We start from the raw sequence: 14,999 nt of genomic DNA on the forward strand, positions 1-14,999 counted from the left end.
GCTACTGAGCTTGTGAATTTGGCTGTGTTTCCTGTGTTACCTGGTATATTTAAGACGTCTGTTTGCGTTGTTTGTTTGTCTTCATCTTTTTGGTGTCTTTTCTGAGAGAGAAAGCAGAGTGCATATGTCACAAAATGGTGAGAATGTGAAAGCAGCTACATTTTGAAATTGTTTGGCTAGAAAAATGCCTTTAAATACTATAAGATTAATTTCCAGGGTGATGGGAGCTCGGAGTAAGCACTCTATTATTTCTTCAAATGTGACACACACGTTTGTGGTAGCAAATTATTTACATCCAAAGCGCAGCTTGCTCAGTATGTGGCAGATGAGAACATTCAAACTAGCAAAAAAGGAAGGCAGGGGAGAAATTGAAAAACAAGAACCCCCTGAAACCTCTGACAAAAACTTCCGAGGAGAACCAGACAAACACAACAAATTGAGCACGTGTGTAGCAGATATGTTTTGGAACACAATGTCCTGTTTTGGCATACAGGATGAGAGGATTGTTCAGATAAAAGTATCTTTGGGTTTGCATGTTTGTTTATTATGCATACATTTCCTAATGATAATTTGCTAAGTCATGTAGGATTTTGTTAGTGAGTGGCATGATACAACTCTGAACTGTGTCTTGGAATGCACAGTGAAATGAAAATATAATAAATGAAATAAACAACTTAGGGGATCGGAGTATGAATTGTGTCCATTTTTTTGACAAATTCTGGCAAACATACATTTGCTATGGAAATAGACTAGTCTTGTGTTGTCTTTTGCTCTTTTGTTTTTTAACTGTTACCTGGCTAGAATTTAATGTGTAAATTTATACTGTACATGGGATGCTTTGAATAGAAAATCAAAGTAATGGTAAGTTCCATTTTAATTCACCTTTTCTTTGCCAAAGATGAGCCAGAACAGCTTTTCTTTTAAAACGAATGAATGATTTTCTCTGTGCTGCTAAATGATCCAATATGAGTAGTAGGCAAAGTTGATGAAATGTATACGTGCAGTAAATAACAGAGTTATTTTCATCTAGCTGTTATGATGAGAAAATCTTAGTGGAAATGGGGTAACTTGAAAAACTAGCAATTGATTCCCTGTCAGCAGAAACGGGAATTGTGGGTGAATTCAGTGCAAGGAATATTTGGGCAGTAATGCTACTAAATAAGACAAATATCAAAATTAATCATTAATGAATACAGCTCCTGATTCTGTGTTTTTTTGTTTTGTTTTGTTTTTCTTTAAGTTTTAGAAGTGATAAATGAGATTATAAATGAGCCCAACCAAGCCAATACATTAGATAGATGAGTTTTCTCACTCTTTCGTGATTGAACTAGCTTAACTGAAGAAAACATCTCCATGATAGGCCCTGAACTGGTATTCTTATGGGTGTGTAATAAACAGTTCATGTTGAAAGTCTGTGACCTTGAATATATAGATCAGTTAAAAACAGGAAGTGTGCCACACCAAATCATTTAACACTGTGCTAAAAGAATAGTTAATATTATATGCCATTCAGGTGACATATACACAATTATTTATCATCTGCCTAAATCACAAATCGCACTATGTTTTTTTTCCTGAGCACTTTATTTCTTTTGTTAATAGATGCTCATAACTGGTGTGATAATGTCTACATTAAGGGGGAAGCTGGACAAAAGAAAATACAAACAACATTGAAGTTCTGAGGGGAAAAAAATACATCACCATATTAATTTTGGCCATTCTTATTGCACTGAGGAATAAAAAGTCTTCCATATTCACATTTGTGGTAGTCCTGACTGATGAGCAGGTTTGGTTGCAATGGGAACTGGGCTGGTACTAAGAAGCTATCAAGGTCAAATTTCTGAGCTCTTAAGTGAGGAGGCAGAAGATCATACTGGGGAAGACTAGCCAGCCATGCAGTTGCTCCCACTTACTGCACCTTACTGCCCAAAGACACTTTATAGAGGTTACTAGGCATCCCCTAAAAGAAAATGTAACCCTTGTCGCTGGTGCATCCCAACAGATTGTAACCATCTTACTGTGTAATACTAATGAGCTGAAGCAAAGTGAGGTAGTAAAGCAAATTCTGCATTCGGAGGTAATTAAATTTGCCTGCTATAGCCCAAATTAGAGAGAGGAAAAAAAAAAAAAAAAGTCCGAGCTCTCGGACATTCTCGGAGAATGAAAATGCTCTGGGTTGAAAGTTGCTCAAGGGTGGCATGTTGGAGCGGTCTATGCCTTTGTTAGTGGGGATGTCCAGGGCTGAGGAGGAGGTGTGTTTGTAGAGTTGCCACTGTTTATTACCGAAAGACCAAACTCACCACCCATGGTGAGTAGTTGTTGCCAAGTGTAACAGAAACATCACCTTTTTATACCTTGTTGCATTTGAAATAAAACCAAAAAAGAACAATTCCTGCTAAACTGTGTTTTCTGTTAGGTAGGTGGAAGAAACATCTTTCGATACAATGCAATATTGAGATCAAGGTTAAAGTAGGCAGTTGGGTTTCTCTCCTTCCCCATCCTCCCCACTGCTGAGCAAGGCTTAGGCAGAAGTCGCAGCCTGGTTTACTGTTTCCGCGATGTGCCTGTTGGATGACGTGAGAGTAATGTCTACTCACTGTGCTATTAATATAGCTACTAATGAAATACAGGAAGCAGATGACTGTGTCCCACAATGACAAGTCTTGAGAAGCTATGAGATAGAATTCACTTGAAGATCTTCCACAGTGGCACAGAAAGCCTAAAGTAAATACTTTCTGCATAGACTAAATTGTTAGGCTACATTGACAATATCTTTTAACAAAGCAAGTGATCACAAAAGAAGGAAAACAAAGTTGAGCTTTCAAAAAATACATATTTTTCCTTTTTCCTCCTGCAAGTACACATCTTATAAACAAAACTACTGTGCATAATGCGCAGGAACCTTGACTGTTCGGCACATCCTTTTATGCAGGCTGCTGAACACTTACTGAAAGCCTGCATGGGAAATACAGTCTGCATCTTTTCCTAACAGGCACCTCCGTTACCTTTTAATTTTTGCTGAAGTGCAAGTGCCAGCGCAGCCTTGCTCTTGCCTCAGCAGGCGGTTGTGGCGGGGAAGGCTCTTTGCGGGAGTGGGGTCTGCACTAGCTTGTAGCGTGTGCTGCTTCCCCAGCAATTTCAGTCTGCATTTATGGGCACTGTCTGTAGTGGAAATACTTGTCTATAATAAAGGCCATTCAGCAAGAAATTCAAACAATGATTTTTATATTGTAGAGACTTTCGATTGCTTTGTAGCAGGTGGGCACCTGGTAACTTTTTTTTTTTTTTTCTCATTATTACCCTTAAGATAAATGGGTTTGGTCTGTAATCCAGGACTCCTCCTCGACATTGTGCTCATAGGAGACAAACTAGATCTGCCCAGAGCCTGAGGGAGCAGTGAATTAGTGAGGACTTTGGGTCCTTTAACATGTGACTTGGGCCTAATGCTTTGCTGTAAATGAATTAACCGTACTGCAGCCAGAATTAATGGAGGATAATATATTAAAAATACTATACTATATTGCTTCATCTCATTTAGCAGCAATATGCAAAGTTTCTTGCTTTTCACTTTCTAGTGCATCTTTAGATAGTTTAAAGACAATGCAAGAACTCCTGAAATGCTGTCTTGCTGAGTCTGTAAAAATAACTGCTGGATAGTTTATTCAGTTTAAGCCTCACGCCCTTTTAAAATGGCACGTTCCAGCCCTGCTGCTGGCTGACTCTTACCGTTTTCCTTTTTCTGAGAGGAAGCATATATTTTATCAGCCCGGCATCCAACATAGATGTTCGGCTGCCTTAGCTGTAAGTGAGGCTCTCGGCAAGCTGGCAGGCGGGAATGAGAAGGTGCGAAGTAGCTGTCAGACCAGTGCCTCATCCTTCCGGCACCACAAAGAGATCCAGACGGAAGGTGGCTGTGACTGACGGCCGGCTTCGCCCAAACCAAGTCATGAGCTCTGTGCTAGCCTTTGTGTGGAAGTGCTATGCAGAGAATTAACAAGCTGAGGCACCTCTATGGGCTTCGTTTGAGACTTGCCTGGAAAGAGCACCAGAAACACCAGTGAGGGCCAGCACCGAAGGGGTGGTGTTTCCATCAGTGCCCTCTCTAGTGGGAAACCCCATTTCCCTACTCCTCCAGGTTGCCCCATTCCTGCCTCTGTGCCCAGAGGACTGACCTTCTGCCATCCTCTGTCTCCCAGCTGCTGTAATGTGACTTTAAGCAGGGGAGCTGTAAAACAGGTCACCTGAAACAGTCTCTGCTTTAAAAATGCAAACACCACCCACGCATGACCCCTGAAACCTGTTTCCTCCTCTCTTCCCTCAGAGTTTTTATTTTTGTTGTTTGGTAGTTTTAAATTTGGGTTATTTTACTCGCAGTGTTTCTGAATGCCAGGGATGGAGGTGAGCGGCTGGGCAGAACGGTGGTAGCCCCCCCTCTCACTACCGAGAGGTTCACGGAAGGAAGCACCTCTCTTGGGGCCTCTCGCGTATCTGTTCTGAACGCGGGGCTCAGGCTCTAGGTACCCCAGGGGAGGTTTGCTCTGCTTGAGAGTGGGAGGCATGGGGAAACCGCTGGCACGTTGGCTGAAAAATATGTAGAAGTGTGTGTCAGATCCCCAACCTGATGAACCACAGATGTGGGGAAGGAAAGAGTTCAAATGAGGAGAATGTTTTTACTGCATCTCCGCCAGTCATGTTGCCAAGAAGATAGTTTGTGTTAAAAAGAAAAAAAAAAAAGTGTCCTGTATGCGTGCCTTGAAGGTATCCCGTGCGCTAAGTTGAGCTTTGGGTTTCCAATCTCCTTCCACACAGTGTCTAAAAGGTTAAGCTACAGAGCTGGAGTCTCTGCAGTGCGGGGTAGCTCTGGGGAAACAGGCTTAAGTGAGCAGTCGCCTCAGATACAGGTTTGGAGTCTAGTACAGCTGTCTGGCAGAAACCCAAGGTTCAAGAAAGAGTATTGGACATTGGGGTTGAGCGTGGGAGCGTGTGGAAGAATCTCAGTGAGGAAAGTGCCCTAAACGATCGGTAACAAACTTTCTTTTTTCTTCTCTGCTGTCAGATTTATCTTTGAGGAGAATTGTAGGCCCTTATCACTTCAAATTGCAGGTGCCAACAGCTTAAGATTTAACCTCGATCTTGCGAGCCCAGAAGTGGTTCGAGCCAGCACATGTAGGTCAGTGGGTGAGAGAATGGGAACGGCAAAGGAGCGCAGGGCCCGGGCTGCTCGGTGCTGGCCTGGTGCCTTGTGCAGCCTCGGTTCGTGCGAGCCCCTGAGCGCTGCCCCTGCAGGCTCGGGGTTAGAAGCAGAGCTTCTGTAGGGCGCTGCTGTGCCCGGGGAGCTGTTTCATCTGCCCTGCAAAACAATCTGCCTTATCAGTAATGCACTTTTTATTCTTTAGACTAGTGAAAGGATAGGCCTTTCCTTTATTCTTTCTGCCCTGCTTTCCACCCTCCCCCCCCACCATTTTTCTTCTTTGGGCATCATTTGGTGTACAGTGCAAAACACTGACATCCAGCCAACCCCGCCAATAAATCTCGCTCATTAATAAGAGCTTCATGTTTGCAGAGTACACAGTGCTGCTCAAAGAGCTTCCTAATCAGAACAGTTGTGCCATCCCCTTAACCCTGTGGAGCTGGAGGCGTGTGCCCGCTGTCTCAAACCGCTGCATCCCGGTGCTGCGTCAGACCATTGGGATTGAAGCAGGTCGGCTGGGCTTCGTGTGGAAAGAGGGGCAGCGGTAACACCATTTATGTCATTTAAATGCGCTGGAGATAGTGAAATAGTCCTTGAGCTTTCTCCAAGGAAGAACCCTGCAAGGGAAGTGGCCGTGTGTGGAAGCGGCCAGGAGGAGGCTGCTCGGGAAGCAGGAGTCGCACTGCGCTCTGGCAGCGGCGTCTGAAGGGATGAGTTGGGTAGAGCAAGGACAGCAGGCAGCGAAAGTGAACGTTTCAGCTGAGACCCAATGCGATTACTGGAAGGTCGTGTGTTTAAACCTACCGCTCTGTTGCCCAGACAGTGCTTCGGCTGGGGAACAGAAGTGGTAGCTTTGAAAATACACAGCCGTCATTACAGGGATTCTCAGCAGGGTGACTTCATCTGTTCTCTCTAGTTCAAGTATCTCATTTACTCTCTCAGACATCTTACTTTGTAGATTTGTGTAATTTAATTATTGCTTCTAGGAAGTCTCGAGTCGCTAGGTCTGCTTGTCCAATAAGGAGCCTGGCAGTGTATCTGCTGTGTTAATCCCCAGTTTAATGTTTGCCAGGAGAGAGGCCTGGTAAAGGACAAGAAGCAGAGTGCTGAGAGCAGAGCTAGGATGGCTTAGGAGTAACGTGTCAGAAGCCTAGTGAAAGCCAGGGTAGAAACCCTGACAGGAGCTATGGAAGGATGGCAGAGCAATTTAGAAATTGGGATTGAAAGTCTGGAAACTGTCACCAGGAGCAGCCTGGAGGTGACAAAAGGATGACGCAGTAGTAGTCGCGACCAATGTGTGGGAGCAGCCCAGCAAACAGAGAGCTATGTGCATCAGTCCAAGTACAGCTAAAGAAAAGACCAGAATTTGATAGTGGGGATGTGAGATGCTTTATAATTCATCCTCCTTCAAACCGTTGTCAGAACTTCCGTTAGGTTTCAGAAGGGAGAACACCTTATGTCTGCCATCTTCATAGCCTTCTGCCATGTGCATTTTTTCTGTAAATGTCTTCCATTAATGTTTACTGGGGCAATGTATGCCCCTTGGTCAGACAGCATGAGACTGGGGAGCCTTGGAAATCTCTCTCGCTTACAACAAAGACTGGCTACTGGAATATTTTCTTAACAGGATTTGGTTAAGGAAAGCCTTTTATTTCCTCAGTAAAGCTGTGGTCACAAGCTGTATGCGAACAACTCTGTCAAGGAAGTCTGTTACTGCAAGTCTGTTACATTTCCAAAAGGCAGCTTTCCTGAGGCTCGTGAACATTTCTGACTGTCCTGGATTCTTTCATCTTTAATGCACTACTTTTCTCAGTGCCTAGAGCAGCACCCAGCCCAAGGCTGCTTTCTGAGGAGCACATGATCTACAAGTGAGCCCTGCTCTGCTTTGTACGTACAAAGATTGAAGCTTGGAAAAAGTTTCACTACCACTCAGTGTGTGCTTTACCTACTGCCTGTGAGAGACTGGTCACGACAAAAGTTTCAGCTCTGCATATATATTAGTCCTCAGTGTGTGTGCGCAGCAGTTCACGGCATGGAATTGGCTGCTGTTGGTATAACTACAAAAAAAAAAAAAAGACCTAATTTGGTGGGGATAAGGCAGTTTTTAAACAGTGGAGAGAAAAGCTCGCTGTGTGTTTTCTCTGTATGGTTAGAGGTGGAAGAGGGATGTCAGTACTTGGGTGGCTCTGGATTGCAAGCTCTACAAGATTTGAGTGAGTGAAGTGAGTAAATCTTTTACCACTAAGAGTGCTAAAGTGCTCTCAGCTCTCAGCAAGAGCTTCCAGCCTCAAAATGCAGGTCTTGGATTCCGTCCTCAATTGACATCTTCTCTAGTAACTGCATTTCTACAAAAATAACGTCAAAGGCTTCATCCTAAAATGCTATTAGTAACTCCTCAGCTTGGAGCTTTCGATTAGGATTATGGTAGACATCTGCCTCAAAAACAAACAAACAAACAAACAAAAACACCAAAAAAACACTAAAGGCCCTCCATTTTAGTGTCATGAAAAATATATATATATATTTGCTATGTTACATCCTAAGCCATGCTGCAGAGTTATTCATACTGTTAAGTGAGTATGTTGTTAGGAATTTTAAGTCTTTCACAATACCAAGTGGAAAAAGCTGTTCATCAGAAATAATTATGTATTGTGTAAGGAAATATGCCCCGAAGAAACCTTTCCTTGTTCTGAAGCTCTGATTGAAGAGGATAATCCTTGAATGATTGTTTTAAAACCTATTTCTGATGCAAGTCTTATTGAAGTGTACTTTGGAGGAACTGTAGCATCTTTTAAACTGTGCTTCTGGTTTGCTTTATTTTCAGGAAAAGTAGCTATACAGAAAGAAGATCTGCAGAAGTATCATAACAGAGACACCTGGTTTCAACTCCAGCATGTTGATGCTGATTCAGAAGTACAGGTGAGATTATCTTGGCAAAGGGGTATTTATAACAGGGCCAGGGCAATTTTATGTGTTGCCTGACTCTCGGACAGATGTAGTGTTTCCCACACAAGGGCAGCAGTGCTCGGTATGGTTTAGGTTTCACTGATGTCTGCAAGTTGTGTGTGGTGATTGTTTGCAGAGTGAAATATTGGTGTGTGTAAATCAGTGGGTCCAAGATTCTGCCCACATAAGTACGAAAGCTAAAGGAACTCTTGGGTTACTGTATTGCAAGGGGGGATGTGGTTATCTACTGGTATCAGCTAATGTCGAAACCCCAATAAATAACTGTTGACTCCTTCAGGAGCAGATCCAAGTTGAAAACAGTAGCTGCAGGTACTGTCTTAAGTAATTGTGTAGGCAGGTTATCACAGTAATAACAGCAAGGACATCTCAGACAAAAACACTCCTTGCCAGGTTTCTAGGCCCTGCTCCAAACCATGGGAATACTGATGATATCACTTCAGCTTCATTTAGGGCTTGGAAGGTTTCAGCTTTTGGTACACGGTGCGAGTGACTCCTTTTCTGCTCTGCTTTGCCTCTTTTGTAGCAAATTCTATTATCTACTGCAAGGCTAGCTCTTGTGAAAACAGCCATTGCAACCAAATAAGAAATTATAGTGGGATGTCATGTCAATATAAATCCAGGATATCATGTCAATATAAATCAGCTGCTTAACTGATTCTTTTTTTTGGCTCTGTAAATATATAGCTCACAGTAACTCCAGTCTTATCTGTGCAACAGTGTGCAGTTATAAAGAGAAATCCTGCTCAAGTAACACTGTGTGGTAGGCTTGGACATACAAGAGTACCAACTTGCATTTAAGTCTGCATACATTAGGCCAGAAGTTGATACTTATTGCATATGCATTCAGCGATGTAGTGTGGTTATGCATAGTAAAGCATACATGAAAATATATTGAAAGCTGAGTTTTGTTTACGTGAAAAGATAATTAAATAATCCAGCATTGTGCACGTGTTACAAAGAAAGCTTCATGACAGCTGGTTCAGTCTGTAACATTCTCTTGTAAAATATTGATCCTCTTTAATGCCACATTTCATGCCATTGGTTATGGAAAGGCTTTTAACAGCCTTTTATCATTGAAGACTATTCTGCTTACCCTTGTCTCCCTCTCTCACCCCAAAGCCTCCTGTGACAGTGACTTTTAAAACAATAGATTTAGAGTTTATTTCCTGCAGGATATGAAAACTTTCCTTTTATAATTTATCATTTGAAAAGGCCAATATTGAGATAATTCCATACTGTTTATTTTGCTGTAATATTGACACAAAAGGAGCTTGTGGAAGCTTTTTGGACCCAGGACAGCTGTGGTAATATAATGCTGTGAACTGGTAACAGAAAGGTTTGCAGACAGTTCTAACTGCTTGGGGAGATCGGGAGCACATGCTAGACAGCACGTTCTTTGTTTGTACAGTTTATCACTTCCTCTGTTTGTATCTTCACAAGAGCCCAACTGTTAAAAGCTGTTTCTGGTCTCCATGATAAGCATTTATTACAACTAATATAAACATGAACAGCACTCAGATGGCTTTGTCAATTTACTTAGTCTTTAAATTTAAGAAGTCTGTAAGAGGGCATTGTTCTCTGTAAGTGATCTGTGAATATTTTGTAGGAATCGTTATGCAAAGGATGATAACCAAATGAAAGAGAGTGTTTTGGTATTGTATTTGTAATATCTCAGTTGTACCTTTTTCTTTCTGCCTAAACATTTACTCTTTTCTTTTCAAGAGGAAGAGTATTTGTGTTAATCAGAAGACATTCTTATGCAATGTTATTCAATTTTTAGGAAAACTATTGAAGACAGTTTAAATGGTTAATATTTACGCTGAGTTATACAAAAACTAATAGTCAAAAAGCAATTTTAATTTAATGGCCATCAGTTAATCATTCTAGAAATTGTCCTCGTTGTTCGCATAATCTAGTGGATTAAGCATTGGGCCACGTGCCAGAAGCTCCTGCACCTACTTTTGGTTTTGTCGGTCAGTGGCCTTAATACTATTTTCCATGTCATAGAGCACTTTATGGTTATTTAGTTATGCATCAGAGCACTGTGTTGAGGTAAGCTACTGTAACTCCCCTGCTTTGAATACAGTGAGAAATCAACTGTCAAAGAGAACATGACTAGCTTGAAGTCGTACCAGCCAGAAAGTGAGGCAGAAAAAAATAAGTATCAGAGACCAGATTTCTGATTTTTTTTTTTTTAGTTTTTCAGTCTGTGGTATGGTATGAAGGCAAAAAAAGGAGAGGAGGGGAATAATAGCATTAAGCCTCTTTTTTTTTTTTTTTTTAAACAACCAACCAGCACAGTAAAAAACTAAAAATCATCTTAGAATCAATGAATTATTGAAATACTGACAGTCTTGGGTGCTTCTCTTCTTAGATGTCCAATCTTGGGAGAAGTTAGCCAGTTAGCCTTATTTTTGAAAACAAAAACATTTATTTTCAGTTAATGGATAATAAGCTTTTCTGAATGTCAGAACAGGTATTTTGAGTTAGTGACCCAAAATTTAATGAGTAGTATTTTTGTTCTTCATATGTAGGCTTAAAAAGGTATGTGATATAAGGATTGCTGTCTCTTTTGCAAGTACAAAATAGTCAAATATATAGAATCCTAGTGTTGTGGAGGTTGAGTGGTTTTCTTAATATCTATGTTATGTTTTTCAAATTTTACTCAGAAGACATTCCTTTGTAAGTATCCTGATGCCACACAAAAATTTGGTAAGCCTGTATATTAAAACAAAACCAAAATATAAGTGGCAATGTTGGGTAACACCATCGTATCTGCTCATAGAGATGCTTAGCTTGAGGCTTTGCATGGGCTTGCGATTTTCCACAGCTGATGATTCTCACTGGTTTGTAGAGATGGATTGTCAGGAGCAGAAGGTGGAAACTATGATGGACTTGCACTTGAGTGTCTTTATTGCAGATAGATAATATATCAACATGTGAGAACTGACAAGAGGACTCAGTTAACTGTCTAGCTGCGGAGATGTGAGATGCTTTAATGCCATGTCTGTTGGTTGCTTGTTGCTTGACAGAGCTGGAAAGATGGATGTTGTATTTGAGTTGTTCATGAATATGATTGCTCTTTATTGTCCAGGCTGTGGTTGGTTGTAAAGGGCAGCTAGGAGGGCTTGTAGTCTCAGCACGACCACTCAGTGCCCCTCTGCATGAGGATCTTCATAGCTCTTCTTGCTAGCTTGACAATAACCTACCACATTTCTGTCATAGTGCTGCCACACGTGCTGCAAATGCTGTTTATAACCTGGCTGATAGGCCTGCTGTGCTGCAAGAGGTTTAAGTTCAAGCTACTCTGCAGAGAGCAAATGATTACACTTCAGTGGTATTTGTTCAGTATACATATATGAAATGACAAGAATTATGAGTATTTTCTTTTTGAATATATTAAAACATGTTAAATGCTGTCAGGAAGATTTATTATACAGAGTGCAAAATAAAACTTGACAACAGCCATTAAATGCATAATTCATGGCTTAATTTTCTAGAGTGGAGAACTTGTTTTGAAAGTATGAGACTGTAACCAGATGGGTTTGTGCAAACTTAGTTGAAGGAGTTTAATTTCCCATCCTCTGGTGGAGCCTGCCTACTCCTCGGTGGGAGATTCCCCGCCCAAAGCTTCGGCACTCAAACATTTCTCTGGAAAGTAAAACAGGACTTGAGGACTGAAAGTGGTTTGGTTTTGCTTTGAAACAGCCTGTGAACAAGCGGGCAGTCTCAGCCAGGGGCACGGACTAGCAAAGAAGACAATTTTTTAAACTGAGGAAGCATTGTAAGAGCATGGAGTTGCACACTTTATGTGGGATGTCTCTTCCCTACTAGTCTTTTGTCTTTCAGGATCTGCTCTTTTCTTGTTTTTACGCTGTTTGAGGACTGCAGCCAGAAATTGCCATGCAGCTGTATGTGCATCTCTCCTGAGCCATGCATCTTTGCTTCCTCTTTACATGCACAAGTTTACCCAACAGTGACTGATTCAAATATTTGCCTGGGGCTGTAGATGACAGATGCTCCCAGTGGTCCATATGTTCTCAGCGGAGTTTAAGCTCAAGTGCACATCTGATCTTTATATGGCCTTTTTTTGTTGATGTTTTGGAGCTTTTTTTTTTTTTTTTTTTTTTCCTACACTAACTTCAGCCCTTCTGACCAGTTCAAGTCTGTTTTGCAAAGTTTGAGCTTTTCAACTCAAATAATCTTTGTGTACAAGCCATCAGTGAAACAGATAAAGATCCAAATGCATTCTGATTAACACCAAAATACCCAACATACTCCAAATGGTAGTGATACATGCAGGGAAGAATGCAAGGGGAGTTATTTCATTCTCAAGTGTTTTCATGGGCAGGCTCTTGCCTTACAAGGTTCCTCTTTTCAAGTGTCCTTTGGGCTACTTCCTCTGCGGCAGTGACAAATGTGAAATGGTCACGTTTTCTCACAGGCGAGTTCTCTGTGTTGAATGACAGAGTGCTTTTCCACAGCCACTCATTCTCAAGGTCTTTTGTAAACCTTATTGTTTTGGGGGGGAGTTATAGGGGGAGAAATGACATAAAACTTGAAAATTGCTCATTTCCCCTTCCTCCTCCTAAGAACTTTGATGTGTCTGAAATGTACCCCTTTAGCTATCAACTTAACTACAACAACAAAAAAAGTAAATGACAGATAACCAGCACGGAGGAAGTAAATTCTTTCACATCTTAGCCTTCTGTACATAAAGCTTTGTGCTAATGATTCACTGATGCCAAGAAATGCTTTCTTGAGACACCAAAAGCCCTTCCTCCTCCTACCAGTTTGTATTTTGCTTGCACTGGCCTTTGTTTATTGTCAATTAAATAATTACAGAGGCCTGTTCCTGAAAATGAACTGATACGAGTACTGCCTAGTGCTTGGACTATGCATCACTAGTGGAAAACATTACTTCACATACGCTTGCAGAGTAGACCTAAAATCCATTTTCCTTTTTTGTGCTAAAAATCCCTAATGGGCCTGAAAGGCTTCTTAATATTTTAGCTAGAAGAGTATGGCCGGAAGAATCTCCTCCTCTGTCAGCACCTTCCCATCCAGTGCAGTGTCCATATCCAAGCGCCAAGATTCATGAATGAAACTCTGGCTCTGCTGGGGTGGGAGTTTTGCCACGACTTCAGCAGAGCCAGGACTTCACCTCAAGCTTCTGAATTAGCCCTACAAAATTCAGCTGCTTGACAGCTAGAGAGAATTTATCCTGGATCTTCAGAGGAAGCTTGAAGTGTGTTGCTTTTTTCTTTTGCCCTATCTATCTATTGCAACAACCTTTTCCATATCTACCTGCCTCCTGCAGGAGCAATATTTTTATATAAATACTTTTTTAAAAAATATCTGTAGAGTGAACTGTGTTAAACTGGAATGCTTCAGATGTTAATTGCTATTTTTATTAAGGGTAAGAGATTGAAGATAACCAAGTTGATCAAATTGTCTTTATAAGCAACTGTACTGCACAATATCACTCCAATGATTGAAAGACTCATCTACTTATTTAAACAGATTATAGTATATACATTGTCCAACGTTGACCTTAACTGTCTTTGTTTAGATATTTAAATGCTTCTGGCATAAAGATGAGTCAGTCACTGGCACATTTTGTATAACCTACTGTAAGCATTGGCTTTATGCAAATTTTAAAAAGCAGCAGCTGCTTCCAGGTTCAGTATCAGCTTTCAACCGCACACAGGAAATAACTGGGTGTGACCCTCTCTTTTATGAACAGTGGCTTTTGGGTTTCTCTCTTGGAGTTGTTTTGAAAAGATGTGAAATCTCTGTTTTGGTAGATTGGGTAATTTTCAAGCCTACATGCCTCCCAAGCTACTTAGTTCAGAGAACTTGAGCATGTGTAAACAATGGGAAATGTTTCATAATAATGTCTCTGATAAAGGAAAAGATCAGTTATTGACCAAATCCTGTTTTGTGGCAAGACCTCTTCCCCTTTCAAGTACAAGAGCACCCTATTCAAACTTGAAAGCACGAAGGAGGAAGGTGGTCCATTTGCTTTTGTCTTTTTACTTTTAAAAGCTAACCTGTCATATAGCACATAGTAAAGAGCACCTACTAGTTCATTAAAATTTTGATATTTCAAAATAGCATAGCTGAATTCTAAATCTGAGGAACACAGTTTGTCTGGGGACATGAAAACCAGGTGATCAACATCCCCTTTGTGCATCACATTAAAGTATCCGGGAAGACAGCACAAACAAGTGCAAGGATTTTGGTCACACTGAAGTACTCTTCCTTTAAAGAAACAGGGAAGTCAGCGCTGTGTGCTTGAAGATCCTCTGCTAATTCTCCAGGGCTGGTGACACACTTGTGTCTCTGCATTTGTAGGTGTGGAGCCCAAGCAGGCATCAAGTTCTGCTTTGTCTAGCAGTTATGAATCCACACAGTGTTTATTAGAGCTGCTGTGCTTTCCTCATCAGCAGTTTGGTTTTTGTTCCAGGCTTCTTCTATGCTGCCTCATGGCCCAGGAGGCAGCCTGTGATCTGGAGCACGATCCTTAGCCCTTCACCAGCAGCCCTCTGCTCGAAGCAGCAACAGCAGTTCTTGTAGCAAGTGCAGCAAGCAGACAGATGAACCCTGTCTCTCGCTCTCCAACTTGCCATCAGGCTGCAACCTAGTGTGGGGTAACTGCTAATGGTACAGGGCTGGATTTACCTCAAGGCAGGAGCTGCACCCCTGCACTTACCTCTTCTGCCCCCTGCCAGACGTGAGCCCTTAGAGACTGGGGGGGCTGCTGTGTTTGTTTGCTTTTCAGCTTTACCAGCGCCAGACAGTGACATCTCAGCGCCTGAGAGGGTGTCAAAATAGACAG

At 41.6% G+C, this 14,999-nt stretch overlaps 2 protein-coding genes across 2 annotated transcripts in view; one reads left to right on the forward strand and one right to left on the reverse strand.

The window, feature by feature from the left end:
• The window catches only part of CDC16 (cell division cycle 16), a 441,073-nt gene that overhangs the window by 121,283 nt on the left and 304,791 nt on the right, over positions 1-14,999 (reverse strand). The gene's annotated exons all lie outside the window — the stretch shown is intronic.
• Positions 1-14,999, forward strand: part of RASA3 (RAS p21 protein activator 3) — a 124,237-nt gene that overhangs the window by 50,678 nt on the left and 58,560 nt on the right. Inside the window, exon 4 of the mRNA XM_088530517.1 lies at positions 8,016-8,110. Within this exon, the coding sequence (XP_088386643.1) occupies positions 8,016-8,110 (95 nt within the window). The remainder of the gene's footprint in view (positions 1-8,015; positions 8,111-14,999) is intronic.

The sequence above is a fragment of the Tinamus guttatus genome, unplaced genomic scaffold (assembly GCF_059628265.1).
Source record: "Tinamus guttatus ecotype Peru unplaced genomic scaffold, ASM5962826v1 Tinamus_guttatus_pri_ptg000030l, whole genome shotgun sequence".
Classification (NCBI taxonomy): domain Eukaryota; kingdom Metazoa; phylum Chordata; class Aves; order Tinamiformes; family Tinamidae; genus Tinamus; species Tinamus guttatus.